This window comes from Aspergillus sclerotioniger, assembly GCF_003184525.1.
Source record: "Aspergillus sclerotioniger CBS 115572 chromosome Unknown BO94scaffold_31, whole genome shotgun sequence".
Lineage (NCBI taxonomy): Eukaryota > Fungi > Ascomycota > Eurotiomycetes > Eurotiales > Aspergillaceae > Aspergillus > Aspergillus sclerotioniger.
In genome coordinates this window covers 123,677-149,171 of record NW_020291021.1, presented here as the reverse complement: position 1 = coordinate 149,171, position 25,495 = coordinate 123,677, and the positions used below count along the sequence as shown (strand labels likewise).

General features: G+C 51.4%; 11 protein-coding genes across 11 annotated transcripts; 4 read left to right on the top strand and 7 right to left on the bottom strand.

Moving 5' to 3' along the window:
- Window positions 1-513: 513 nt before the first annotated feature.
- On the bottom strand, window positions 514-1,248 carry BO94DRAFT_234457 (uncharacterized protein). The gene has a single exon (XM_025606318.1). The coding sequence runs from the start codon at window positions 1,163-1,165 to the stop codon at window positions 644-646; it is 522 nt and encodes a 173-aa protein (XP_025463550.1). The 5' UTR covers window positions 1,166-1,248; the 3' UTR covers window positions 514-643.
- Window positions 1,249-3,255: 2,007 nt separating this feature from the next.
- On the bottom strand, window positions 3,256-3,727 carry BO94DRAFT_234438 (uncharacterized protein). The gene is made up of 2 exons (XM_025606317.1): window positions 3,670-3,727; window positions 3,256-3,611 (listed from the first exon to the last, which is right to left on the bottom strand). The coding sequence occupies exon 2, from the start codon at window positions 3,563-3,565 to the stop codon at window positions 3,344-3,346; it is 222 nt and encodes a 73-aa protein (XP_025463549.1). The 5' UTR covers window positions 3,566-3,611; window positions 3,670-3,727; the 3' UTR covers window positions 3,256-3,343.
- A 350-nt stretch (window positions 3,728-4,077) lies between these two features.
- BO94DRAFT_234343 (uncharacterized protein) lies at window positions 4,078-4,613 on the bottom strand. The gene has a single exon (XM_025606316.1). It carries the CDS (start codon window positions 4,469-4,471, stop codon window positions 4,142-4,144), a length of 330 nt encoding a protein of 109 aa, XP_025463548.1. The 5' UTR covers window positions 4,472-4,613; the 3' UTR covers window positions 4,078-4,141.
- A 160-nt stretch (window positions 4,614-4,773) lies between these two features.
- Window positions 4,774-7,692, top strand: hmt1 (putative vacuolar ABC heavy metal transporter (Hmt1); the record flags this gene model as incomplete). The annotated part of the gene is made up of 3 exons (XM_025614099.1): window positions 4,774-5,130; window positions 5,219-6,333; window positions 6,393-7,692. The coding sequence occupies 3 exons, from the start codon at window positions 4,774-4,776 to the stop codon at window positions 7,690-7,692; spliced, it is 2,772 nt and encodes a 923-aa protein (XP_025463547.1).
- A 594-nt stretch (window positions 7,693-8,286) lies between these two features.
- BO94DRAFT_538836 (Mth938-like domain-containing protein) lies at window positions 8,287-9,466 on the top strand. The gene is made up of 2 exons (XM_025612573.1): window positions 8,287-8,928; window positions 9,019-9,466. The coding sequence occupies exons 1-2, from the start codon at window positions 8,418-8,420 to the stop codon at window positions 9,213-9,215; spliced, it is 708 nt and encodes a 235-aa protein (XP_025463546.1). The 5' UTR covers window positions 8,287-8,417; the 3' UTR covers window positions 9,216-9,466.
- Window positions 9,467-9,679: 213 nt separating this feature from the next.
- On the top strand, window positions 9,680-11,535 carry BO94DRAFT_475153 (alkaline phosphatase; the record flags this gene model as incomplete). The annotated part of the gene is made up of 2 exons (XM_025608549.1): window positions 9,680-11,171; window positions 11,231-11,535. 2 exons carry the CDS (start codon window positions 9,680-9,682, stop codon window positions 11,533-11,535), a joined length of 1,797 nt encoding a protein of 598 aa, XP_025463545.1.
- Window positions 11,536-12,799: 1,264 nt separating this feature from the next.
- utr2 (putative cell wall glucanase (Utr2)) lies at window positions 12,800-14,203 on the bottom strand (the record flags this gene model as incomplete). Its single annotated transcript, XM_025608541.1, has 3 exons — window positions 12,800-13,524; window positions 13,582-14,019; window positions 14,086-14,203. The coding sequence occupies 3 exons, from the start codon at window positions 14,201-14,203 to the stop codon at window positions 12,800-12,802; spliced, it is 1,281 nt and encodes a 426-aa protein (XP_025463544.1).
- Window positions 14,204-18,268: 4,065 nt separating this feature from the next.
- On the top strand, window positions 18,269-19,623 carry BO94DRAFT_474885 (uncharacterized protein; the record flags this gene model as incomplete). Its single annotated transcript, XM_025608536.1, has 4 exons — window positions 18,269-18,337; window positions 18,395-18,517; window positions 18,579-19,374; window positions 19,427-19,623. 4 exons carry the CDS (start codon window positions 18,269-18,271, stop codon window positions 19,621-19,623), a joined length of 1,185 nt encoding a protein of 394 aa, XP_025463543.1.
- Window positions 19,624-20,456: 833 nt separating this feature from the next.
- On the bottom strand, window positions 20,457-21,330 carry BO94DRAFT_538832 (peptide-methionine (S)-S-oxide reductase MsrA). Its single transcript, XM_025612572.1, has 2 exons — window positions 21,191-21,330; window positions 20,457-21,108 (listed from the first exon to the last, which is right to left on the bottom strand). Exon 2 carries the CDS (start codon window positions 21,089-21,091, stop codon window positions 20,756-20,758), a length of 336 nt encoding a protein of 111 aa, XP_025463542.1. The 5' UTR covers window positions 21,092-21,108; window positions 21,191-21,330; the 3' UTR covers window positions 20,457-20,755.
- On the bottom strand, window positions 20,970-21,788 carry BO94DRAFT_234306 (methionine sulfoxide reductase A). Its single transcript, XM_025606315.1, has one exon. It carries the CDS (start codon window positions 21,516-21,518, stop codon window positions 21,102-21,104), a length of 417 nt encoding a protein of 138 aa, XP_025463541.1. The 5' UTR covers window positions 21,519-21,788; the 3' UTR covers window positions 20,970-21,101.
- Window positions 21,789-21,920: 132 nt separating this feature from the next.
- On the bottom strand, window positions 21,921-25,490 carry BO94DRAFT_538830 (kinesin family protein). The gene has a single exon (XM_025612571.1). The coding sequence runs from the start codon at window positions 25,071-25,073 to the stop codon at window positions 22,212-22,214; it is 2,862 nt and encodes a 953-aa protein (XP_025463540.1). The 5' UTR covers window positions 25,074-25,490; the 3' UTR covers window positions 21,921-22,211.
- Window positions 25,491-25,495: the final 5 nt, after the last annotated feature.

The following is a 25,495-nucleotide window of genomic DNA, read 5'->3' as shown; positions in this document are numbered from 1 at the left end:
ACGGCCTAGCCTTCCTGTGTCCACCTAATGAGGTCCTAAGTAGTACCTACTAAGCATGTGAAGACACATGGGGGGCGGTCCAATCAAAAGATGATGGTATGATCTAGTAGTGAGGCTGATGGAAGGTAAGAAAACTTGCTAGATACGTTATTAGACTAAACTAACTTACGGCCATGGGTTACTGTGATCATAGCTTATCTATTTCGTGTGTATGGAGTACTCCGTAGTCATATCTATTATATAACATAATATAATAATAAGATAATATATTAATCTTCGATCTCTCACCATTACCCATTCTTTATAACATATTATTGGACAACCAATCCATTCCTCCCACTAGTAATATGTAAGACAACAAGTACAGTAGGTAGTACTCCGTAGCTGAGAAACAATCTAATAATAGTAGCCATCATCAAGAAGGGGCTGACTGACCTCGGACGAATAATTAGGTCATCCTCGAGAGATCAGATCACCCTTGACTACTGCATGTGTCCGCTGCGGGGATCCTAGTCTTACTACGGCCCGGGGAAAGGAAAGCTGTTCCAGGGCAAGGAGAGTTGATGGAATTAAAGGTCAGATCAATTCCATTTTAAGCTTTCTTTTTGTCTGCGAGGAGAAGGATACCAAAGTACAGTACGTTCTAATTCCAGCAGACACAAAACGCGCGCGACAAGGGAGAGAGAGAATTCAAAAATTTGGTATAAACCCAAATTTGGAAAGCAAGGGACAAAGCTGGAGCGGGAAGGGCGATTGAGGGAGACAAGGTCGGTAATCGGTGGTAGGATCGTGGATAATGGTGGGAAGGAGGGGGGGGATGACTATGGCCTTGAGGAGGAGGAGGAGGGGGTGGTAAGCTACTAGGTCGTAGGGTAGTAGTATACCATAGTACAATCAAGGGCTTGGACCTTGTTGAACGGGGGACCAGCAGTTGAATCTGCACGACTTCCCGCAGGGTTGGGGCCGAGACCCTAAGAAGAACGGCTGGGCAAATCTTGCTGGAGCACTGGCCGCGCGGTTGGATTAGTAGATAGGCTAGACTGGCTATTAGGTAGTAGTAGTAGTACTTGTGACTCTGTTGCACGGGAGCAGGTGGGGGAGGGAGGCGAGGCGGTGGTGGAGAGGGGAGCTGGGCAATCGTGACTACGTGAGAAATGTCAGACATGATTGCCAGCCTCACTCAGCCACATCACAGCTTAAGCCCGATGGAGAATTGGGGCTCCGCTGTGGTTGACGAATGGTCATGGTCTTGAGGACAGACAAACAGGAGAAGGAGAAAGAGGTGGTGGGGAATGACATGGAAAGGGGGAGGTGGAGTTTGGTTGAGGATGGCTAAGTTGATACACAGTAGATAGTACTAAGTGGTACTATGTAGTAGTGAGGTTGAACTGGTGACTTCTGCAATTCATACCGATGGGGGTGGATCTGATTTCAGGCAGCCTGCAGTGCACCATGCACGTAACGAGGGGAAAAAAGAAAAAGAAAAAATGTTAAATTGAAGAATCACAGGGACCTGAAACTCCTTTCATTCTGGATGACTTTTGATGATCAACATCGTACTAATCGTGTACTCTCTCTCTCAACCCTGTTCTTTTATTAACCATACCCGTAGTCCCATCATTGTTGTGGCGACAATGACGATGCGGTTCATTGATGCCCACCTTTGACACCCGATCCATCCTGAACCGCAGTTCGCTCCGGCTCTTCCACCCTAACCAGGTCTAGTCCCGCCTCGGGACTACTATTAGGTAACCCACCCCAGCGTGGCGACAGTGGCTATCTAGGTAGAGTATAGCAAAAACAGCGTTATGAGGAAGATGAGGGAGGTGACAACTCCATGGGTTAAGAAAACAAAACAAAAAAAAAAAGACAAACCTACAGATTCGATCTGTCCACCTGATGCCTCACAACGTAAAATCCCACCCAACTACCTAGCACCATCACCTCCCCTCCCAAAAGCAGGGGATTGTACAGACCACAGTGTTGACCCGTTTAGTCAAACATCTGGTCATTCTAGGGAGACCGACAGGTCGACAGCGTCAAGTTACGTACCCGCAGTTGAAACCCGTTTTGTTGGTTTCGGAGAACCCTTCTGGATGGACGGGTGCAGACTCGAAGGCTGGAGGAAAGCCGGCCTGCATGCAGGTATAAGGCGGTGTGGATTCGACGGTGCCCGGTGGATGGGTTCGATCGGCTCCATATGACGACTACTAGTACTAGCTCTTGCGCTTAGAGTCATCGTGTCGGCAATCCAATCTGGGACGGGGAGAGCTGGGGCTGGTTGTCTGACCATCCCCAGCAACGTGCTTAATTGCCGTGTCCACCTATCGGGAGCGCTACCAGGTTACAGCAGAACCATCCTCCCCAAACCATGAGACCATGAGACAATTTACCTGCTATCTATGTAGGCAGTGGCAGTCATGTCATGTCTTACTCGAGGGGGAGGTACATTCCAGGCGCTGTTTTAGATCATCCGGACATTCGGGACTTCAAGGGTGGGACAAGCTAAAAAGGACTAGTACCAGGAATGACTCGTCCGGATGGCAATAACGATGCATCCTCAACTTGAAGAACATGATCGGTTCCAGTCCTCCCCGCATTGTACCGAATGCTGGGTCCTTCTGCTGCCGATGGACTTTTGGTCGGGTGATAATGGCTCTCATGGAAGCAGGAAATCCTCCGCTCAATTCTCCAATTCTCCAATTCTCCAGTACTACTACTAGTCTACATACTACAACAGTAATAACAATAACCTGGAGAAAAAAAAAAGGCTCTGCCAGTGATCATCCCGGGCGAGAGAGCGATCGGGCCACTCACTCCTTACAATTTTCTAAACGACCGTCCCTGAAGCTGTCAGCCACCTACGCACTAAATATCACACCTCCTGCATTAAGGGCTTGATCAATCAATAATGAGCTCCGGGTTGATATATGTATAGATAGCTATCTACCAGCACCTCCTATCGTGATGGGAAGGGGGCATCAACGAGAGTGATGTGTCTTCGTGCCCCAGCGGGCCCGCGGCCAGTCAAGGAGCTGCTCGGGCATCCCAGCAAACAGCTTTCCAGGGAATCCCCGGACGGCTATTTGCTGGTGCAGCCCAGGCCCGCCATCATTCGCCGTCGGCCGGTTACCTCTCGCATCGATCTGCGCCTCGCCCTCCTCCATCGAGATCTGTCACGACCACATCCCTACGACCGGAGTCCCCTCCAGTTGGTTTTTCCCTTGTTTACATCTGAGCCCTGAAAGATCTTCGTTTTTCCTTGAGGGTTACACAACTATCACAATTTACCACCCTTCTGCGACGACCTGCTTGCTTACCTCCCTATCGGAGGTCGATAACTCTATCGCTGGAGCTGTGGATGTACATACTCATCTGTATGCATGCATGTAGGTAGGTCGGTAGGTAGGTCAAGCTCCAGGAAGTGATGGTGTAGGACGAAGCTTTCGCTTGACCCTACCCCACACACTCTTCTTCCATTCTTCCCTGGAGGGATCATGACCTTCGTCGGGCGGGGATTCCTCTCCTTCAGGACTCGAACCTTCATTCCAACCCCTGCTCCCATTGGGCACGAACCTTTTGGTAAATCCACTCAGGTCCGAGAAATTGTCCTTGAACGGGTTCAGCAGGTACTGGCCCTACATCCTAGGACGACAAACGGCTACGTACGACGCTGTAGTTTGATCATTCCTATCGTCCCTTTCCGCCATTTTGGATTTTCTTTTCTTTTCTTTTCTTTTCTTTACTTTTTCTTTTTCTTTTTTAGCCACACCTTGCTCCTTGACACGTAACATTTAACAACGGTGGGGGATGGGAGGGAAGGGTAAAAAAATCAAAAAATAAAATAAAAACAAGAAAAAGAAAAGAGAAAAGAAGACAGAGAGACATAGAATAAAAACCTCCGATTTTGCATCTGATCATCACGAAGGAAAAAGGAAAACCAAACGGACCGTTGAAAGAAAAGGCGGCGACTGGATTTAATGATTAATATTGATTTATTAAATATTATTATTATTATAATTATTATTATTACCGACTGGGCCCCCCGATTTCTTTCTTTTCGCCTTCCGGAGCCAACCAAGCTTAGAGTAGCTTTGGGACCGGCTAGCCTGGGTTCTCGACTGCTTTCGCATCCACACCGTCATTCTTCCTCAGTTCCGTCCAGTCCAGTTACTATTTGTATCCTCCAACGATCCTTTCCTCTCGCGTGTTGCTCTCCTGCTATCTCGTCTTTCCCTTCTCTTTCTTCCGTCTCTCCCTCCATCCCTCCCTCTCCTCCGCTGTCTCTCCTCCCTTTTGATTTTCTTCTTTGTTTCTGGCTTGACCAATTTCTCGGTGCAGCAGCCATCCTGGTCCCGACTTTTCCTCTTCTTATAGTTTCGGGATAGTCTATCTGTATTCTTCTCCTGTACTTATTGAGAACCTTCTTTTTTTTCCCCCCTCTTCCATTTCGCATTTTCTTGCGCGCCATTTTCTTTTTTCGTTCCCGCCTGTCATTTTTGGTTAAAAGACATTGCTGTCAATTCCTAAGCTTAATAGAGATTCGAAGAAGAGGTTACTATTCCCACGTGTCTGTCGATCCGCTCAGTCCTTCGATCGCCGAGCTCCTAGTCAGCATTCGCCTCCTACACATCCGGATTCGAGGCTTCCCACCATATCTCCCCATTGCCGCCACTTTACGCCTGCGGTCTGCGATTTGAATAGACGATCACGGTTGTCGTGTCATGGAAATATCTTGATTGATACTATCGGTCAATGGGAGGACTCGACATAATGGGCTACCAACACGCTACTCGCGAATTGTTGGGGTATCTTCGCATTGCGTCCCCAATCCTCCTCCTTCTCGTCTTTGTGGCTTCGTTCATTGCCAGCTCCGTTGTCACGGCCCGCAATGCGAACAAGAACACAAATGCCGTTCACACAGGTCCCGGTGGAAGACCACTCCCCAAGCGATCGAGGAGTACAATGACCGTGATCAAGGCACCCCAAAGGTTTTCCCGGAACACGAAACTATTTTTCAAGTGGCTCTCCGTCGGGGTTCTTTTGACAATCGCCGCGGATGGTGCTATCAACATTGCCCATGTTATGATTGCGAGATCGGAACATTGGTGGTGCGGCCAGTCTGTAGTGGTACGTTCCCTGTCTCGTCTTCTGTTTCGGGCTGGGCCTCGAGCGGAAACCTTAGGAACAGAGTAGATGCAGCTGCTAACGAGACCAGATCTACGTCGTGGGGTCATTTTTCGACTACGCGATCATTCTCGTCTCGTTACTGGATACCAATCCTTCTCCGACTTTCGCACAGTTCATTCCATGGCTAGCAGCGGTCCCGATTGAGCTGGGAATTCTAGCCTCCTCGCTTTCAATCTATGCTGGCGTACACCGTGAACCCGTGGTTGGGGATCCTACTAGCGGCCGCCTGAGACAAGGTATAACGCCATGGGAGTTAACGGAGGTGGTGTTGAACTGCCTCAGGATACTGTTTCTCATGGCTATGGTCACGGTGTATACGTTCAACTCAGTCAACGTTGGTTCCAAAAGAGCCCATGGTCACGCCAATGGTGTTACCGAGTCCACGGGACTGCTCAGCGCCCACCACGCAGAGAATGGGAACGGGAACGCTTATGGCTCAACCAACGGTCACGCGCAACCTTCCAAACCCGCCGACCCATGGGTTCGCCCGACTACCGTTCCGTCAACCAGCTGGTGGGAATACCTGAGCGGTTATTCGTTATTCTTCCCCTACTTATGGCCCTCCAAGTCTCGTCAACTTCAAGTTGTGGTCGTCATTTGTTTCGTGCTGATTGTCCTGCAACGAATCGTAAACGTTTTGGTTCCCTACCAGGCAGGCGTTATCACCAACATTCTCTCCAAAGGAGATGGCGACTTCCGGGTTCCATGGTTTGACATTTGTCTCTATATCCTCTATCGCTGGTTGCAAGGTAATCAGGGACTCATTGGGTCTTTGCGTTCCAACCTGTGGATTCCTGTGAGCCAGTATTCCTATATGGAGCTTTCAACTGCGGCCTTCGAACACGTGCATAGTCTCAGCCTCGATTTTCACCTAGGGAAGAAGACGGGTGAGGTGCTCTCAGCCCTGAGCAAGGGTAGTTCGATCAATACCTTCCTCGAACAAGTCACCTTCCAAGTTGTCCCTATGTTGGTTGATCTCTGTGTTGCGATTGTCTTTTTCCTCATTTTTCTGGATGCCTACTATGCCCTTGTGGTCACAATCGTGACTTTCTGCTATCTTTATGTCACAGTGCGCATGGCACAATGGAGAGCTGAAATTCGTCGAGAGATGGTCAACAAATCACGGCAAGAAGACGCCGTAAAGTAAGTATCCGGAAAAGCCCTCTACTTCGTGTTGTACAAAGCGGCTTACACCATTCTAGGAACGATTCAATGGTCTCCTATGAAACTGTGAAATATTTCAATGCAGAGGATTACGAGTTTGGCAGATACCGAAATGCCGTGTCTGACTTCCAGAAGGCCGAATACCACGTGCTCTTCTCTCTCAATCTTTTGAACACGTCGCAAAATACCGTGTTCATGCTAGGTTTGCTGATTGCTTGCTTCATAGCGGCCTATCAGGTGTCATTAGGACAGCGGGATGTTGGTCAATTCGTCTCGCTCCTCACGTACATGGCCCAGTTACAGGGGCCCTTGAACTTCTTCGGCACCTTCTATCGTTCCATCCAGTCGGCCATGATCAACTCAGAGCGGTTATTGGAACTATTCAGAGAACAGCCTACCGTGGTCGATCGACCCAGCGCCAGGCCTCTGCCAGTCTGTAAGGGTGACATCATGTTCGAGAACGTGGAGTTCTCGTACGACACCCGGAAACCAGCCTTAAATGGGTTGACATTCCGCTGCGAGCCAGGGACGACAACGGCTCTGGTGGGTGAGTCTGGCGGAGGCAAGTCTACTGTCTTCCGGTTACTCTTCCGGTTCTATAACGCTTCGCGGGGCCGTATTCGTGTAGATGGACACGACGTCGAAGGTATCACCATTGACTCGCTTCGGAGGCACATCGGAGTTGTGCCACAGGACACTGTGCTCTTCAATGAGACACTGATGTACAACCTGAAGTATGCCAATCAGAATGCCACAGACGAGGAAGTATACGACGCTTGTCGTGCTGCCAGCATTCACGACAAAATCATGTCTTTCCCTGACGGCTACAACACCAAGGTTGGTGAGCGCGGTTTGCGGCTCAGCGGAGGCGAGAAGCAACGGGTTGCCATTGCACGAACCATATTGAAGAATCCGCGGATTATTCTCTTAGATGAAGCAACCGCTGCCCTGGACACGGAGACAGAGGAGCACATTCAAGGCGCGCTGTCCAGCCTCTCTCTTGGCCGTACCATGCTTGTCATTGCCCATCGGCTGAGTACTATCACGACGGCAGACCGCATAGTTGTCTTGCATGAGGGACGAGTAGCCGAAACTGGTACTCACGATCAGTTGCTGGCTATGAAAGGCCGATACGCAAGCATGTGGCGTAAGCAAATTCGTGCCCAGAGAGCAGCTGCGGAAGCCCAAGTGCTTCAAGATCGCGCTCAACGCCTGCGTAGTGCATCCACATCGGGTGCCGCAGATGATAGCTCCAGTCAGTCCGACGAGGACCGGAATGGCAATGCCCCGGCCGGGGCCCGTCCTACCAACAAGCCTGGTAACGAGGGTCGAAAATGACAGGACACGGCTCGGTGGGCATTGAGGAGGTATGGAAAGTCTTCTACGGACGGAGACGTCCCTATACCCGGCACCAGGCTTGTTGAATGACGGGTGAGATGATAGCGCATTCTCGGGTTTTCACAACATCCAGGGACCATTTTGATTTTGAATTTGTTCGCTTAGGTGCCCTTGCATTATAAGCCACTCACGACTGCATGACCCATGTTCACCTGTCAATCTATATGGACCCTTGACCCTCTTTCTTTTCGGAAAAGGACGTACAAAATGGTTGGAACCGTGAATAAAATTTCATTAGACCAGTTGCATTTGGCACATGACATTAATGATACTGATCGATAGCATCCTTTAGTATTTAATATCAGAGAGTCTTTTGTGCATCACTATGACAAACTGTAGTAAGAGCTATTGTTTCGTAGCAGTATGTAACTATGTAACTGGACTACTACTATTTGCTGTTGGTGTACCGGGGCAAATGTTACCATTTGCTGCCGTTCGATTGGCTGATCGCTGCCAAGCTGGGGTAATAATGCCTCAGGCAGAAAGACCTCCAGAGCATTGCGTCTGCTGCTCCACCCATCATTTCTGCGTTTCGGCTTCAATCGATGTCAACCTCGACCAGGTTAACCCAGGAGCTCGCTATCATTTGAGCAGTCGACATCCAAATCACAATTTTCTACAGAAAGAAGCCCCTTTCCTGAATCTACGCAGAAACAAGCCTAACAATGCATCCCCCGTCTCCCCAACTTCTCCGCGCCTTGCGCACCTCTATCTCGGCCAACCCCAGGGCCACCATTGCCTGCACACAACTAGCATCTCGATCTATCTCCCCCGTTTCTCAGATCACACCTCTTCTAATCTCCCATCGCAACAACAGCAATCATGCCCGTCCAACCCGGATGATTCCTCGCGCTCACACCGCAAAGCCCTCGAACCGCGACCGCGGCCCGCCGTCCAAGGAAGACACCCAGACTGACTTTGCCGCGCTCAACGTGCTCGGGAACATCCCTGCCCCGACGACCGCGATCGACGCCACTCTTGATACGGGGTTCCATTTGAACAATGGCGTCAAGATCACCGGCGGTGATGGGGTGTTGCTTATCGGTGGAGAGGCTTTTGCCTGGCGGCCGTGGCACGGTGTGGAAGGAGGTAAAGACAGTATGGTGAATAAGAAGGGCCAGTTTGAGGTGGGTGAGCAGGCTTGGGGTATTTTAAATTTGGTTTGGCCTCGTCCGGGTAGGTTCATTGTTCTTTTCCCCTTTCGTTTCTGGTAGTATTCTACGTTGGAGGTTTAGCTGACACTGAGCGTGTTGCATTTGGTTGTAGATATGCTGATTATTGGAATGGGAGAAACTGTGTTTCCTCTGTCGCCTGAGACGAAGAGACAAATCAATTCCTTGGGCGTGCGGGTGGAAATGCTGGATACGAGAAATGCCGCGGCGCAGTTCAATTTGCTTGCTACTGAAAGAGGCGTGTCGGAGATTGCTGCGGCTATGATTCCGATCGGGTGGAAGGGAAGGTAGATTGATCCCTGGGTGTGATGTGTGATGCGTGAAGCATAGGGGGTTGGTGGATATGCGGTGGCTGGGACTAGTTCTGATGTTGTGGCGGTTGGGGGAGCTGCGACCTCGTCGGACTACGTATAATCTCCTCTTCGGATGGGCAATTGTCCATGTATATCATGTATAATAGATCGATCTGGGTACAGAACTGTATGCAGTACTGTGTGTGTGCGTGCGTGTATATCGCTGTGCCATAAAGACCTTCCTGCGATGTGATTTGCTCATGACGTCGACGTCGATCCCGGGGCGGAGCGATACCCGAAAGGGCAGGACCGTGACCAGGACTATCGGCTGAGCTGCAACCCCGGACGATCATCGCCCATCTCACCCTCTCACCTCCTGTCCAACCTCCCTCATGTTCCATCCCGCCCTGTTACTTTGATTTTCTTCCCCTATACGCACTTATAGGGTCTCTTGCAAGGAATATGGCTCGAGAAGAGCCGCTTCTGGCCCCGCGCCCCTCCTCTGACCACTCCTCCATCCGCAATGCCGAGGAGGAAGACGCCCTGTTGACCGGGGTCCGCACTCACCGTCACCAGCGCCGGGGATGGGCCCTCTGGAAGGAAATCGGTCTCTTCACCTGGGCCCTGGTCGCTACGGTCGCCGTCATTGTTCTCTCTGTCGTCTATCAGCATGAATCTAGTCGGACCCATGGTCCCTCGAAAGAACCCTGGGGGAAGCCGACCGGCAAACGGAACCTGATCTTCATGGTGTCCGATGGAATGGGCCCTGCTAGTCTGTCCATGACCAGGAGCTATAAACAGCTAACACAAGGACTCCCTATTGACGACATCCTCATGCTGGATAAGCATATCGTCGGTACCTCCCGCACCAGATCGAGTTCCAGCCTTGTGACCGATTCCGCCGCCGGAGCGACTGCATTCTCGTGCGGCCACAAGAGCTACAACGGCGCCATCTCCGTGCTTCCTGACCACTCGCCTTGTGGTACCGTCCTCGAGGCAGCCTCCTTGGCCGGTTACAAGACGGGGCTGGTGGTGACAACCCGTATCACCGATGCGACCCCTGCTTGCTTCGCCTCACACGTGAATCTCCGACAGTATGAGGACCGCATTGCGGAGCAGGAGATCGGGGAACACCCGCTGGGTCGGGTGGTGGATCTCATCATGGGTGGAGGCCGGTGCCACTTCCTGCCCAACTCTACCGACGGAAGCTGTCGAGGGGATGACCGCGACCTGGTCGATATTGCGAAGAAGGGCGGATTCCACTACTTGCACGATCGGGCCGGGTTTGACTCTCTGAACGAAGGCACCGAAACCAAGTTGCCGCTGCTAGGTCTCTTTGCGGAGAAAGATATTCCCTTCGAGATTGACCGCCGCAGCCAGGATGACGTGTATCCCTCTCTCGCGGAGATGGCCCGTGCTGCCTTGACGACTCTCAGCCAGGCCACCGCCGACAGTGACCAAGGTTTCTTCCTCATGATCGAAGGGTCACGCATCGACCATGCCGGTCACGGGAATGATCCCGCTGCCCAAGTCAATGAGGTTCTGGCCTATGACAAGGCCTTCGCAGCCGTGCTGGAGTTCTTGGAGAAGGACTCCACCCCGGGGGTGGTCGTGAGCACCTCCGATCACGAGACCGGAGGGTTGTCGGTTGCACGGCAGTTACACCCTGAGTATCCAGACTACAAGTGGCTTCCCGGTGTTCTCGCCAATGCCAGCCACTCCGCCGAATACGTCAACAAGAAGCTAGCGAACTACCTCGCTGTGGAAAACAGTGACGCTGCGTTGCGCAACTTCGTCCACAAGCTCTTGGTAGAGGATCTTGGTATTTCCGATGTCACAGACGAGGAGGTTTACGCCGTCATCGACCCCGACTCCCCATATGCGCCCAAAGACGTGTTTGCAGACATCATCAGCCGAAGGGCCCAGATCGGATGGGCCACCCACGGACATTCCGGTAAGCCCATACCCACCCCCTCCCTCTTCCCTTCAAAGCACATACTAACATTGACACAGCTGTCGACGTAAATATCTATGCCTCCTCCAACGAACACGGGTTTCCCCTCGTCGGTAACCACGAAAACACTGAAGTTGGCGACTTCCTGGCCAACTATCTAGACCTGGACCTTAAGAGCACAACCAAGAAACTCCGCTCATCCGACTACTGGTCCATGTCTTCCTCCTCCGAGGATAAATACTTGGGTTGGCTCGGCGATCCTCTGGGCGAAGACGTCCGAACCGAAGGACTAGACACCTACCATGGCGAGTTCCGAAAGCGCGGACTCTCCGAGAGAGGCTGCAGCTGTGGCGAAACCCACTGAGCCATTCAGACACATACATCTCATCTATCACCCACATTACTGCCAATGATCTATATTCCATCTACCAATAACGATCTACCAGTGTTGCATAATACGTCCGGTGTACGGCGTCACATTACCTAAACCAAATACATTATTTACAAACATACGACCCCATCCACGACAATAACAGGAGCAAATACCGAATCACACATCACACACCCCCTTCATTTCCCATTTCCCATTGCCACTTTCCCCTTTCCCACAATCATAACAACAATCCAAACAAACCTCCCACCCCCTAACATTCCTCCCCACAACAGGCGGACAATCCGGCGCATCGAACGGTAATAAGAACTTCTCCCGCTGAACAGGATCATTAATCCGATCCAGCTGGTAATACATCTCGCGACAAAAGGAGAATAACATTAATTCGTCATGTTGGCATCGTTGATGCAGGATTCCGATGTATTGGCACATGGTTATGGTAATGTGTTGTATTGTATTGTATTGTTTTGTTTGAGTTCTTCCCTGGTTGCGTTTAGGGAGGGGTGGTATGAGTGATGCGCTGGGTTCTTGGTATCGAGGGATCTTGGGATATGAGATGCAGATAGACGGTTGGAGTAGCTCGGTGGATCGGGGATGGCTAGAGGGTGCGTGCAGTGGACTCGACTTGGGTCTTTCAAGTTGTCATAAAGGAAAGGGGAGAATAAAGTGTCTCTACGGTTTCTTTAACAGAGTGTATGACGATGTCTGAGATCTGTGTCCCTTTGTCCTTTGGCCTTCAATCGAGGTTCTTATTCTGTGAACATGAACGGAGGACAAAGAAGAGTGCATGTACGATTGCATTCATGGCTGTATCTGCCTTGTCTCAAAACAAGTGAATGAACATCAACAGTATTCAATCATCAAGCATGTAGTACAATACAATTAATCCCATCCAAGGATATCCACCTAGCATCACAGCCGACCAATGGCTTCAATCAGCAAACACGTGCTTATCCAGCGGAAAGGGGTATTAGTATGTGTATTCAAGTCATGTTCATGACAGTAAAACGCAACCTCCCATGCGCAGTCATAAAAAACCATCAAGACATCCAATGGAAGAAAACAAAAAGTAAAGGTACAATATCCGACCAAAGACGGGCGTTCGGAGCGCCAGGTATAGAACATGAAACAAAGATTAAAAATGATAGGCAAAGTCATAAAAGAAGGGCGTGCACCGGTGGTCAAGCTATATGAATAAGAATATTCAAGAAGGGAAGATGGAGACTGTCGAAGCTCCTCAGAGGGTGACCAGAACAACAACTGCGACCAAGGCGGCAAAGAATGAGCCTCTCATGACTCGCTCGCTCTGGGAGGCGGCACCACTTGATTCGCTGCCACTGCCACCTTGGCTGAATCCAGTAGAGGAACTCGAGCTGCTGGTGCTGGTGCTGCTGCCGTTGGTTCCTGGAACGTTTCCTGATCCTCCGCGGTTCTCCGGGACCGTGCTATTACTTCCTGTGCTGTTTGAAGAACTGCTGGCACCGAGATTCATGTCGAGACCGGTGGCGCCAAAAGATGCCAGGACGGTGTCATTGTTGGTGATCTGAACCGATTTCGCGAGGCCGTCAGAGTTGGTGAATATGTACGACTTGTTACCAGTCGAAACAGTGCCATTCGGAGGGTCGTAGCATTCAACGGTGATTTCACCAAACGTAGCATAGTAGTAACCCTTGTCTTGGATGTCCTGGCTATCCCAATCGATTTCACCACCAGCCCACTCAATGGTGCCTGGCGCATTGCTGGCTTGACCAGCTGGCCACAGTGACATCTGCATTCTGGATGGGCTCTGGGGGAATTGGTAGCGCTTGGCAGTCTCATTCCAGGTCGATTCCTTGGTCAGGGTCCGCTTGACCTGTCCGTCCACAGACCAGGTGATCGCATCTTCTGTCCAATCGATCTCATAGTCATGCCAATCATCAAAGGTATCGCTGCCATTGATTGCATCCTTCGCTCCGTTGTTGTCTGGAGAATAGTGTTAGCGGTGTCATTTCAGCCACTCGGCTAATATGCTTGGCTTACAATTAAGAACGCCTTGCCAGTAGTAGTTGGTCTGAACATTCGCCAAATCCGAACCAATAAACTCGAAGTCGATCTCGTCTTTGACATCCGAGAGCAGGATAAAGGCTGTAACAACACCAGCGCCACGACTGCTCTTGACTTTGCCGGAAATCTTGCCGTACCAGATGTAGTGGTTGTTAGCAAAGAGACTGCCCACAGTGTTTTTAGGCATAGTGAGGAGAAGATTGCCATTGTCCAGTTTGGGGTAGCCACTGTAGACCCAGTCATATTCGGAGGCGTTTCCGAGATACTTGGTGTTCAGCGCCGCATTATCTAGATTGTCCCACGTGTAGGTCCTGCTTTGACACACCGGTTCGCCGGTGCAGGAGTCAAGAGAGAATGACGAGAGAGGGTCACATCCACCAAGACAGTAAGCCCCCGTGCCACACTCACCGTATTCTAGAATGAGCATTAGTCGATGAAGTGATACAACATAGGGCTAAATTCGAAAAGGGACCGACGCACGAGAGCAGCAGGGATATTCCTCGGGACATTGAGAGCTGGTACTGCAGGTGGGAGCCGAGGCCCAGACGGAAGTGGCGGCCAACGAGGCCAAGAGGATCGATGAAGTATACCGCACCATTGTAACGGGTAGAGCTACTGCGATGCCCGAGAGGTAGGAAAGAGAAGCCGGTAGAAGTATTGGGAGAAGGGCGGAAGGTGTGCAACAAGGAACTGGAGAGAGCGGAGGCATTGATTAGCTTATCAGCAACGATGGCTCCCGATTCAATGTCGTCTTTGTTGCTGGTGCCTGAGCCGGAGTGATGAAACATGGGACGTACCAAATTCCAGTCGTGCCTTCAGTGAACGATAAGGATAACGGGTTCTATATAAAGACGGCGATAGGATGGAAACCGAGAGAGTCGACGAGTGGAATCCAATCAAAGGTGGCGCCGGGAAATGAGGGACCGCGGGAGAGTGTGGATGGGATGGGATGGGATGGGATGGGATGGGATGTATGGATGTATCACCGCTGGAGAGATGGAGGGGGAACGAGTGAATAAAGGGAAAGAGGAAAAGAAGTCGACGACGAAACGATGGAAGGAACGAGCCCTGGTTGTGCCACGAGTACAAGAACAAGAAAAAAAGGAAGGTACCCGAACGGGGAGGCAAAAAGGAGAAGTCATATACTATATACCTCGCGCTGCTCGGCGTGGAAGGTTCGATGCGAATGCAGTCCGGTGGGTGTTCGGTTCGCTGGATTGGCCCACCCAACCTCGAGTACTAGTTCACTGGGCTATACTGGTCCGGTAATTTCACCGGTCCCGTAATGCACGGCCTTTCGTAGGTTACGTCGTATTCCCTGTCGGAGAGAGTCTAGCAGCACGAGAGCCGGGCGAGTGTGGCCCCCGGGGACTTCTTACCCCTTTATCCCCAGAGCTATCGACCATCCCACAACTCGTGAGGGTCAGCTGAAGGGGTGGGAGGAGCACGTTGATCGTGATCTGAACGGCATGTCGTTGGCCCGAAGACCTGGTTTGTCAAGCCCTACCCCAGCGACCGTCAAATGTCCTGATAAGGCTTCGGGACGGCGCAGCGCCGTAAAGGACTGGTATTTACCCAGACATACGGGAGAACGTTCCATGCAAGATCCGTTCTTCTTTCTGTTTAGGGAAGCCGTGGGTGAGCGAATAATCCCTGATCGGCCGCGGGACCCTAGGCTCCAAGCAGACCCTGCCCCACCCCACTCAAAGTTAATTCCTCCGCGGTCAGCGGCGGTCTAAACTCTTATCGGCGGCACTGCTTTGGGCCACCCAGCACCCCGAGCTAGACTAGCCCACTAGTAGTACGGAGTAATCGCACTAGCGCATCCTTGCCCTGAAAAGTGAAAAAGACAAAATGCCCAGAGTGCCAAAGTAATCTACGGGGTCAATCAAAAGGGTTCGGTAGTTCAGTTGGTTTCCATCTTCTCCCCTTTACCACCATTGAACTTCCTCAGACCAGTGCCGAATCTCGTGCTCGCTGGGCGGACAACCAAATATCCCGCCGAGCTACTTAGGCAGGTATCTACATAGCCAAGGGTCCCTCCATGTGGTTCCTGTGACTAAGTCCACAACAAACAACCCCGGTTGGTGCTCCCTTGGTCGCCCACAATGTCTTAGACCAATGGGCGCTTATAGCCCGGAATAAGCCATCGGGGCTACTAAACGGTCTAGTACTACTAGATAACTGTACGTACTCGAGGCACTTGTCCCACTTGACATCCGCTCCCTCCGGCCAAGATAAGAAGTGCGAGACATTCCAATCTACTTACTTGGTCGCGAACGGTCAGTTTCGTCGGGCTTACTCCGTCCTAGCTGGTGACATGGGGTGGGTTAGATACGGGATCGAAAGGGTTTTCCGACCTGGAGCTGCCGCAATCGTCTCGGCAAAGCATTGTTGTCACGCCGGCCGCGCGCATGCCAGATTACCTCACCTGATGACTCTGAGAACCTGCCCGAACCGGGCGGGGATTGGCTGTGTGGTGAAAAGTAAACACTTCGGGAATTTGAGTAGCACAGTGACGACAGTCGCGGGGGAAGGAGCTCGTCAGGGGGGAAGCCAAGCTTGACATGACCGAACAGAAAAAGTAAAATGAAAACAAACCTCCCAGAGAGGGCGATATTTTTAGAAGGCGCCTTTTGCCAATGCCCCGACAGCCGTGGAATGTGGCACTGTCAACACTGTCGCATTGTTCCTCAATGATAACAATGATTTCAATCTCATCTGGCACCGGAGTAGGAACACAATGCAGGGCTCCGAGGCTCACGGCTCCATCAATATCCACAGTGACACCATATGTGTATTGTGTCACCCATCAATCCTAAACGGCTCCAAGTAACTGTTAGCCGGCTAGTAATTAAAACCCATGCCCCCTCATTTTGAAGGCCAACACATCTGAAACCGTGGAACGCATGCGGGTAATCTATCCGATAATTCCATAAATTAATGCGTATTAATCATTACTCGTCTTATCTGCTCGTCATCGCCGTCGACAGGTCCTAAAATTCATCCATCAGTGCCCAGTGGCACCTTCCATCCACGCAGCGCAGCTACTGAACCTTAATGGTGGCCAGAAGCCCGTCCCATTTGCGGATCCGGACACCAATGCAGGGGAAGCTAACTGTTAGGTTGACTGTAGTAGCAGCTCCAAATCCAAATCCACGAAGCTCGGACCACATTATGGGCCCATGTACTGATTCCTGCTCCATATTCCGTGGAAGTACATACTAGTAACTCCGTATGATATAACCATATAACCAGTAACAAAACCCCGCCCGCTGCCTAGGGAGAAACGGCCGGCAGTCTGCATACTGCCAATCCAAGTCTATTGCCAACAATAATGTCTCTCAAACAACACAACAATAACAACAACCGAGCAGCATACTTTCGAACCGGATCAGGTCCCATGTGACGTATACAATTTCCCTACCACAATTTCAATGCCACATCCATTGAATGTTTATGCAAGGGGGACCTCACTGGATAAAAATATGGGGAAATGGAGCGGCCTAATAATATGGAAGACCTACCCACCTTAATCTTGATATGATGGGGGTCATTGATAACTACCTGTCTTCGTGGCGCACATCTCCAAGCCTCTCCATGACTCAAATAGATCCGGTCTCAGCCTTAGATGCGGAGCCCTTCGCTATTCTACTCCCATATACCAAAAGATTATGTGGGATCATACCTGAGATTCATCTTCTTAGAAGCCAAGACGCCATCAAACGAGGTGAGTCTAGATGGTAAAGCGATGCCTAACGTCGTACAGGGACCAGGGGAGGAAGCAAGCTCGGGTCTGGACCAAGTCCCAAGCCCGCTCCCAATACCACCTGGGCAAAAAGAAAGGAAACCCCCGGATGGAATCACATGATGCCGTCAATCCGATTTCCTGGGTCTCATGTCAGACAAGACATAATTCTCAAGGCCGTGGTAATGTGCGAGATCGGTCTGGGGGGAATGGCTTGGTTCATGCGCATACTGTGCCATTATTTTGCAATGTACCTGCCGGTAACTGTGGTTTATACTTTACGAAGTTGCATGGTTGTAGGCTTCTTTCCAAGAGCCAAGCGCTAGATAGAGAAACCTGTCAGCCGATTTCCAACCAAACCGTTCCATACAAAGGGGGTGGTTGATTCCACATGGTCTGTTTGACACCCACTGGGCAGGCTCGATCCCTACACGCTCAGGTACCGAAGCATAGCTTGTTCGGGTGGTGTAACCATCCCAGCCGTTTTCCCCCAAAGTGGCGGGTGCAGTTGCTCTGGCTGCTCTGGCTGCTGTGCAGTGTGCGTGCAGGGCTAGCACGAGGGTGTATTCTCTGTCATGCAGGATATAATACTGACAGGTGTGGTTTAGGTGGGTGGGTGGGAGGGAGTGTGTGTCTGTTCAAGCACAACCTGTCGCTTAGTCGGCAGATGCCATCATGCACGCCATTTGCCTGGTTTGTTCCCCCAGTCATTCATTCACTTGCCACAGTCTGCAGTCTCATAGGTGAATGTCCCCCAAGTCTCTTCTTCTCTCTTCTCTTGTTTCCCCTTCCACCTCGAATCCTGCTCTGGAGAACCCCTCCTTGATCTCGACCACCCCTCATCGCTTCAAGTATCCTCTTTCTCTCACTTTGTCATTACCACACGCTGTCGACTTTTTCCGCATAAAACTCCAAATGAGGCCCTATTCCATCGACGGGGCCATGGCTGAGGCCCTCATCAACCTCAACCTAATCACCTCTCACGTATGTCTTTCTGACGTTGTGAACTCATTAACACGTCGAGGAAACTAACCCAAGTAGTTTCGCGAGCGGGGTCAGAATGGGGTCGCAAACGATATCGGCCAACTTAGTGTTAGGATCGTGGCCAAGTTTTCCGAGGGGGTGGAACATATCTCCACCGATGACTATGCTCTAACCCAGGTGGTAAGCATATAACAGGCTCGGGCTTGCGAAATACCAAACCACAAAGGCTGAACAGACATAGCAGGATGGTAACAACCAAAGTGCCCCAAACAAAGAGCTCCCTTTTCAGAGCCTGTTTCAGAAGCGATCCATCGCGACCCTGCTGGACGGATCAGAGAAGGAGAACAATGGTATCGAGACTGAGAGCCTTGCGGCCCCAAAGGTGTCCATGCATGATGGACGTCTCCTTTCCGCTGGAAGCTGGGCTCAGGTTGCTGGTTCGTTTTCCGAAACCAGAGCTCAACACTCCGATGTGCTGCAGTGCATGTCACCTCTGTCATTGGTTATGGGCTCAATGTCCAAGCGTAGCCAGATCAGTGATGACGATGAAGAAGGACGCGAGTCCGGAGACGCGGGAGTCGCGCTCCCTCCGGCCGCGCAACCTGAGATTCCTGAAGCGAAAGCAGGAGTCATCCGTGTCTATGGAAAAATCACCCGTGATTTTATCCAATACATCACCACCCGCATCCACGAGGGACCCTTGCAAGACATTCGCGTCGAAAGCAATGGAAGGACCAAAGTTACCTTCCAGCACGCGGCTCAGGCTCTTGCTTTCCTCAAGTCCAACCAGGACATGGAGCGGATGTTGGGATATGGACGCCTGGGAGGCGGTTACCGCGTCGAGTTAATCGAACTTGTTGATTGGAATGAAGATCATCGTCGGATGAATCAGCCCATCCGGGAACGCCGTCGCCTCTCCTTCGCGAGAAAGAGGCTTTTTGCTGAAGGGATGTCGCCCGAGAAATGGAAGCAGGACATCCGCGCTATTGCTGGACCCGCAAACATTGATTTCCTCTGGGTATTCAACTCTGGTAATGGTAAGTAGTGCCTTGGACCTTGTGAGCTCAAATAGATACTGACCGCCTGCAGCGACCGCAGTGTTTACGAGCACCATCGTTGCTCGTCGCGTTCTGGAACAATTTGAGGCATGGAAGACCGGCCGAAACGTCTACAGTGGCGTCTCGGTTACTTATTCCTCAGACCCATGCGAGAAGGAGTTGGTTCTGGTTCGAGAAATCAACCGCCCTGGCATGATCAGGAACTTTGTGAAGCGAACCATGCGGTAGCTGCATTCAAGTTTTGCCTGCAGTTGGCCTGACACTTGTTTGCCATAAGGGATAGGAGATTCGTTATCGACCATCCATGTTCAAAGGCATTGGTGGGTATGAAAGGAGGAGAGTAACCAGAAAAACGATCAAAAACATAGGAAAATAAGTTGTGAAAATGGGCGTCGCGTCTGATGCCCGGCACAAGGGGCTGTTGCATCCCTTTGCAAGTTGGAAAAGTAGGAGACTGCCCTAACTCCAGAGTACTGGGATCAGCCGGGGAAGACATGCACGATCCGGACCGTGCCGGTTCAGGGGATTAATCGTACGATGCCGATTATCTGTTCATTTATGGAAATGTCAAGGGATTCTAGGACGACGGAGGACTTTTGCCCATATGCATTTCACCTCTATGTGATGTCCAGCAAGGGGGTTACTCGAGTATGGCTAGAATGTAATGGAGTTGGTCTTAGTCCGCCATAGTCATAGCCCTAGCCATAGCGCTTGGGGGTTATTGGTGCATATCAGCATGGTAGTAGTACCCGGGTTTCACCAACTCTTGTACCGTGGACAGCTTATGTCGATACCAATCTACAACTCTCTACTCTCTCTAGTACCATCCATCCATAGTCTAAATCTCATGACCATCGAAAATCTTCCAGGTTCAAAGAAAATCATCCCCCTGCAATCCCAACATTCCCCTACTTTACTTTTAAACCTCAATAAGCCACCCTCCCATATTCAAAACCAAAATCGACAGTGTACTTGAAGAGTACTCTAAACACACCAGGTCACTAATCACCCTACTACAGTACCTGTATACTTCACCCCGGAGTATTTGAAGGATGCACAGTCGTGAGAATTAACTATGACATTAAGATACAAGGATAAGGATGCAATAAAGCCAAGCCACGCATTGATTGTGATTCAAGCTGCCTGACATGATCTGCAGCCCAATTGAGAATGTATAAGCCAGCCAAGCAAGCCACCCTTTATCCATATAGTAGATAGATCCTCAGGCCATAAAAACAACCATTACCCAACACCAATCAATACCAATGATCTCATTTGTACAAAAATATCTCGAAATACATATATTTCCTCACTCAACCCCAACCCAAGCACATACCACACCATTCTCATCCTCAAACCCTTACTCCGAAAGCGGCGGGAAATTCCTCACGAAATGCGCCGGACACTCATACCCCTCAGGGTTCTTATTCAAATACAACTGATGATACTCCTCTGCATCCCACCACTGACCCGCAGGGACCACGACCGTCGACACCGGCTGCTTGAACCACTCCTTGCTGACCTTCTCCGTCACGTCGTGGGCGATCTTCTCTTGTTCGTCGCCGTGGGTGAAAATCACACTCCGGTATTGGGTGCCGACGTCGGGGCCCTGACGGTTCAGAGTGGTGGCGTCGTGCATGCGGTAGAAGAATTCGAGGAGGGAGCGGTAGCTGACGACGGAGGGGTCGTAGGTCATTTGGAGGGCTTCAGCATCTTAAAAAGGGGAAATATATCTTGTCAGGATGGAATGTATTGGTGGAGGGAGGGATCGATTGGTGGGTAGGGGAATACTCACGGCCCGTATCACCGGTACACACGGCGCGATAAGACGGAGAAGCACTATGGCCACCACAATAACCGACCTTGGCTTCCAGGAGACCTTTTCCGTTACCGAAGTGTTTGCGGAAGAGGTGCTCGACGCCCCAGAAGCAGCCGGCGGCGACGGTCGCCGTTTGGGTGGTGGTGGTGGTGGTGGTGGTGGTGGTGGTGGTGGAGGACATGTTGCGGATAGTGGATGGAGAGGTGAGAGAGAGGAAGAAGGGCGAGCTGCTACTAGTAGTTGAGAAGGGACGAAGAAGGCGTGAGAAGAGGGTCGAGCCGAGGGTGGGCGCCGCGAAGGCCATGCAGTAGTAGATAGGTGGATAGGTAGTGTGAGTGGGCTTTTTTTTTTCTCTATACGCACTTGAATGCTTGTGTTGCTCCACCTCAGGTTTGGGTTCCGCGGGAAGAAAAAGAGGGGCGTCGGGAATTGTTGCGGGAAGGAGAGGTTTTTCAAAGAGAATGGGGGTTAGAGCTGGAGGAGAGGATTGAGGCACTGGTCTGCTATACTGTGATAGAAGTAGAGATAGTAGTGACTGGAAGCTATCTACTATAATAATAATCAAAGGTGGCTGTTGGGGATTTGTCATGGAGGGCGGGTTGTGGCGTCATCCCCGCGCATGACATAATAATGGCGGACGCCTTCTAGAAGCTTGTCCGAACATCTACAGTGTGTACGCTACGGGGCTAGTATAGCTCATAGACTAGTCAAGGAAAGATTCATCCTGCTATTATTATACACATCCCCGGACTAATATATGCCATGAAAAGAGAGAACTCATCAACATCGAAAAGTAATGAAATTACGGGATCTTTCCAAATTCCAGATGAAGCACATCACAACCAGAAAGGCTCAGAGCAGCAGACCGGATCCCAGATCGTGCGGTCTGCATCCCACCCTAAAACACTCGCATGTGGTATCCTTCCCCAAACACCGTCCCATGTACCGATACCCCCCAACAATTAAAACAAAGGAATGGGCCAACAACGCCGTCCGTCTACCTCAGGGCAAATCCAGCACTGGGGTAGAAGCTTTCTGGGGGGCTAGGACCCGCCATCACACTCAGCCTCCGTGGCCGGATGTCGCCTCCAAAGGTCGTACGTCGGTGCGTGTTCTTCATGATTGGGAGAGTCCGAGGGCCCAGCACCCCGGGCTTGCCCTCGAGCTCTTTTTCGCTCTTGACCATCCGCCGGGCCTGAGATGCCGTAAACATGGTGTTCATCGTGTTATTCTCAGTCGGAGAGCTGCCGTACGTGGCGGATGTCGGGCTTCGTCGGCGGTGGATGCGCAGCGTATTGGCCGAGCTGCCAACCCCAAACGATCCCCCCGAGATCCGTCTCATGGCCGATGTGATCTTGATGGCATCATCTTTGCTTGCCTTCCAGCTAGTCTTACTTTCGGCGGCGGGACTGCCCGAGTAGCTGCCACTCGAGGTGCGGACCGCAATCCGAGATGGGCGCTCTGCCGGAGTCCGGTTCAGAAAGCTACTGCCCTCGATGTCGCGGAGGGGGGATTTTCCGTGGTCGGACAGAGGAAGCGTGGTCGTTGGGGGCGGTGCTATTGGGGAACTGCTGTTTTTTTTGGTCAGGAACCCGGCCTTGAATCGACTGTTCTTCTGAATATTGAGCGTCAGCTCGGGAATGGCTGAGATGGGGGGAGAGCCACTTGAAGGGCTAAAGTTGCGTGTGGGCACCGGAATCCCACGAGGAATAGGCGAAGTGCGAGGCAGTTGCGGCTCAGGGCTGTTCTCGGGTATGGTGGTAATTTGCGTCTTTTGCGGTGTCTTTTGAAATTCGGTCAATGTGCCTTCGTGTTCGTCATCCTTCCATCGCACGCCTCGCTTGGTTGGTTTCGGTTGCGTCTTCTTCGGCGAGAAACTCACGCTCTTCCTACCAACGTTCAGTTTGCGACGGCGAGGGGATCCCTTCGTCGGCGAAGGCGGTGCTGCCGTGGGAGTCAAGATGGGTGCGAGCATGGTTCGACTAGTAGGCACCGCAGTGGCTATACTGAGCCGCTTCTTTTGCTTCACAGGGCTAGCCTTAATCGGACTCAACGGCATGGGTGGCAGACTGCCGTCCGGCTTCACGATGCTGGAGGCCGTGCTGGAGCAGGAATTTAGCATCTTCGCGAGCATTTTCTTTCCCTGGTCGATGGCATCTTCTTCACTCAATTGCATCAGATTCTCGAGCTCGGTCATTAGCTCGAATTGTGCCTGAAGTAGCAATTGCACCGTGGCAGCTTCGCCCGCCTTGTCCTGTTCTGCTACTGCCGCCAGAGCCTCACGGTCAGCCGTCGCTCTTAGTAATTCGGCCTCGCGAGACATATTGACAAAGTCGTTGTTGTCGCTAATATCGAAGTCTTGTAGCTGACGAACGGCGTGTTCCACTGCGGAGTTCATGCCGCGGTCCCACGTACTTCTCGCCAACCGCTGATGGTAATGTTGCCTGCTACTCTCCAGCTCAAGGAGGATCCCCTGGGCGGTTTTGCGGACTGCCTGGAGGTTCGACAGTGCGTCGTCGATCTCGCAACTCGCACAAACATGGTCGAAAGCAGCGATCCACGAAGACAGTAATCCGATCCGGCGACTGATCTGCTTCTGTTTAATCATGTGGTTGGTCCTTTCCTGCCTCTCTGACTGCGAGTGGTCGTACGCATTGCGAATTCGAGACAATCCTTCGCGGATAACGGCATCTTTCTTTTCGGTCTGCTTCTTGAATTTGGCAAAGGCGACCTTCTCATAATCCTTCTGCTGGGCTTTCAGTTCGTTAATCAAAGCCATCTGTTCATCAATCTTCACCAGGAAGTCCTTGACGTGACGGTTGACATTAAAGACGTTTCGAGTGACCTTCGTCTGGATATTCTTCGCTCTATTCGCATATCTAAGGGTGTTCTGCGTCTCGTCAAAGTGCTGGCTCGATGGACTGACACAGACAATCATCACGGTCTTGCAATTACCGCCAAGCGCGAACTTGAGAAGACGCGTCAGCTTCGAGTTTCTGTATGGTACGTGGTTTCGCTTCCGAGGGTCACAGAGTGCATTGATGCAGCTTCCGAGTGCCAGGAGGGATTTGTTGATGTTTGCACCTTCAAACAACCTCTCGCCTCGATTCTTGGTTGCGCTGGCACGCTCGCTGCCCGCAAGGTCGATAATGCTGAGGGTCGCCATTGTATGGGGCTCATTCACATCGGCATTTCGATCTTTCTGTGCAATGTTGATTTGGAGGACTGCGTGCGACCGCGAAGAGGTCGCATTCGCCTCGGTCGGGGACATGGTCCGACATTCATTGCCCCTCATGATCATATCCATGACTTGCTGCACATTCTGCGGGTGGTGGCTCGACAGTCCAGACACCGAAACTGACTTGTTCGAGTCCTCTCGGAGCATCAGCCCGCCTTTGCTACCCCCGGGGACGAGGAGATCCCGGATGGTCTCGTTGTAGATCTCGAGGTATGAAAGCGAAACCTCCGTCGCCTTTTCTCCAGACCGCTCGTCTATCCGTTCGAATAACTCCTGCATCGTGAGAAAGATAATCCCCGGTTGTTGCGCGGTACCAGTAATCGTGTGAGTCTTTCCACATCCGGTCGCACCATAGGCAAACACCGTGGCGTTATAGCCGTCGAGGACGCTGTCGAGAAGGTTTCGGGTGGTCGACTCGTATACCTCTCCTTGCGATGCATTCTGGTCGAAAATCCGGTCGAATGCAAAGGTCTGGTCCTTGACGCGTTTTCCTTGGGGGACCACACTCTTGGAGAATTTCTGAACAGGATTGTCCTCTGGGGGGTCGAATACTCTGTTGCAACTCCAATTAAATCGTGCTAAGAGACAGGCAGCATGGAATGGATTCAGACATACAGGCATCTGTCATCGATAACCTTGATGATAGAGCGAAGGCCCTTCTGATTGAGCTTTGGTGTCGGTGCTCCAGCTAGGGACCCGTCACCGAGGAAAAGCGGGCCATCTTCGCACTTGGAAAGCTGCGCTGCCTCCCGGATGGTGAACGGTCGGACTCTGACAGCAACGGTTATAGAAGACGAGTCACTGGTGGCGGCCATGGTTGTTCTAGGTGACAGCAGAGGCGCCACGTCCCTCTAGAGGAAAGCTATCGCGGATCGAGGATTCAACGCGGAGGGTGGCTATCCAGGGAGTCTGCGACGCCCTGTATCGTCGGCGAGTCGAGTAATATGGAGACAGCGAACAGGAGAAGATAAGAATTGAGGATTTGACCGTGAGAATGTTGACTGTGGACCTGTTTTTCCGTCGGCCCCAAAGACTCCCCTGTT

Coding starts and splice junctions, on each gene's coding strand:
- BO94DRAFT_234457 (XM_025606318.1), bottom strand. CDS start 1,165: ATGTCTGACATTTCTCACGTAGTCACGATTGCCCAGCTCCCCTCTCCA.
- BO94DRAFT_234438 (XM_025606317.1), bottom strand. CDS start 3,565: ATGGGAGCAGGGGTTGGAATGAAGGTTCGAGTCCTGAAGGAGAGGAAT.
- BO94DRAFT_234343 (XM_025606316.1), bottom strand. CDS start 4,471: ATGGCGCGCAAGAAAATGCGAAATGGAAGAGGGGGGAAAAAAAAGAAG.
- BO94DRAFT_538836 (XM_025612573.1), top strand. CDS start 8,418: ATGCATCCCCCGTCTCCCCAACTTCTCCGCGCCTTGCGCACCTCTATC. Junction 8,929..9,018: donor TTTGGTTTGGCCTCGTCCGG/GTAGGTTCATTG, acceptor ATTTGGTTGTAG/ATATGCTGATTATTGGAATG.
- BO94DRAFT_538832 (XM_025612572.1), bottom strand. CDS start 21,091: ATGACCTACGACCCCTCCGTCGTCAGCTACCGCTCCCTCCTCGAATTC.
- BO94DRAFT_234306 (XM_025606315.1), bottom strand. CDS start 21,518: ATGGCCTTCGCGGCGCCCACCCTCGGCTCGACCCTCTTCTCACGCCTT.
- BO94DRAFT_538830 (XM_025612571.1), bottom strand. CDS start 25,073: ATGCCTGTATGTCTGAATCCATTCCATGCTGCCTGTCTCTTAGCACGA.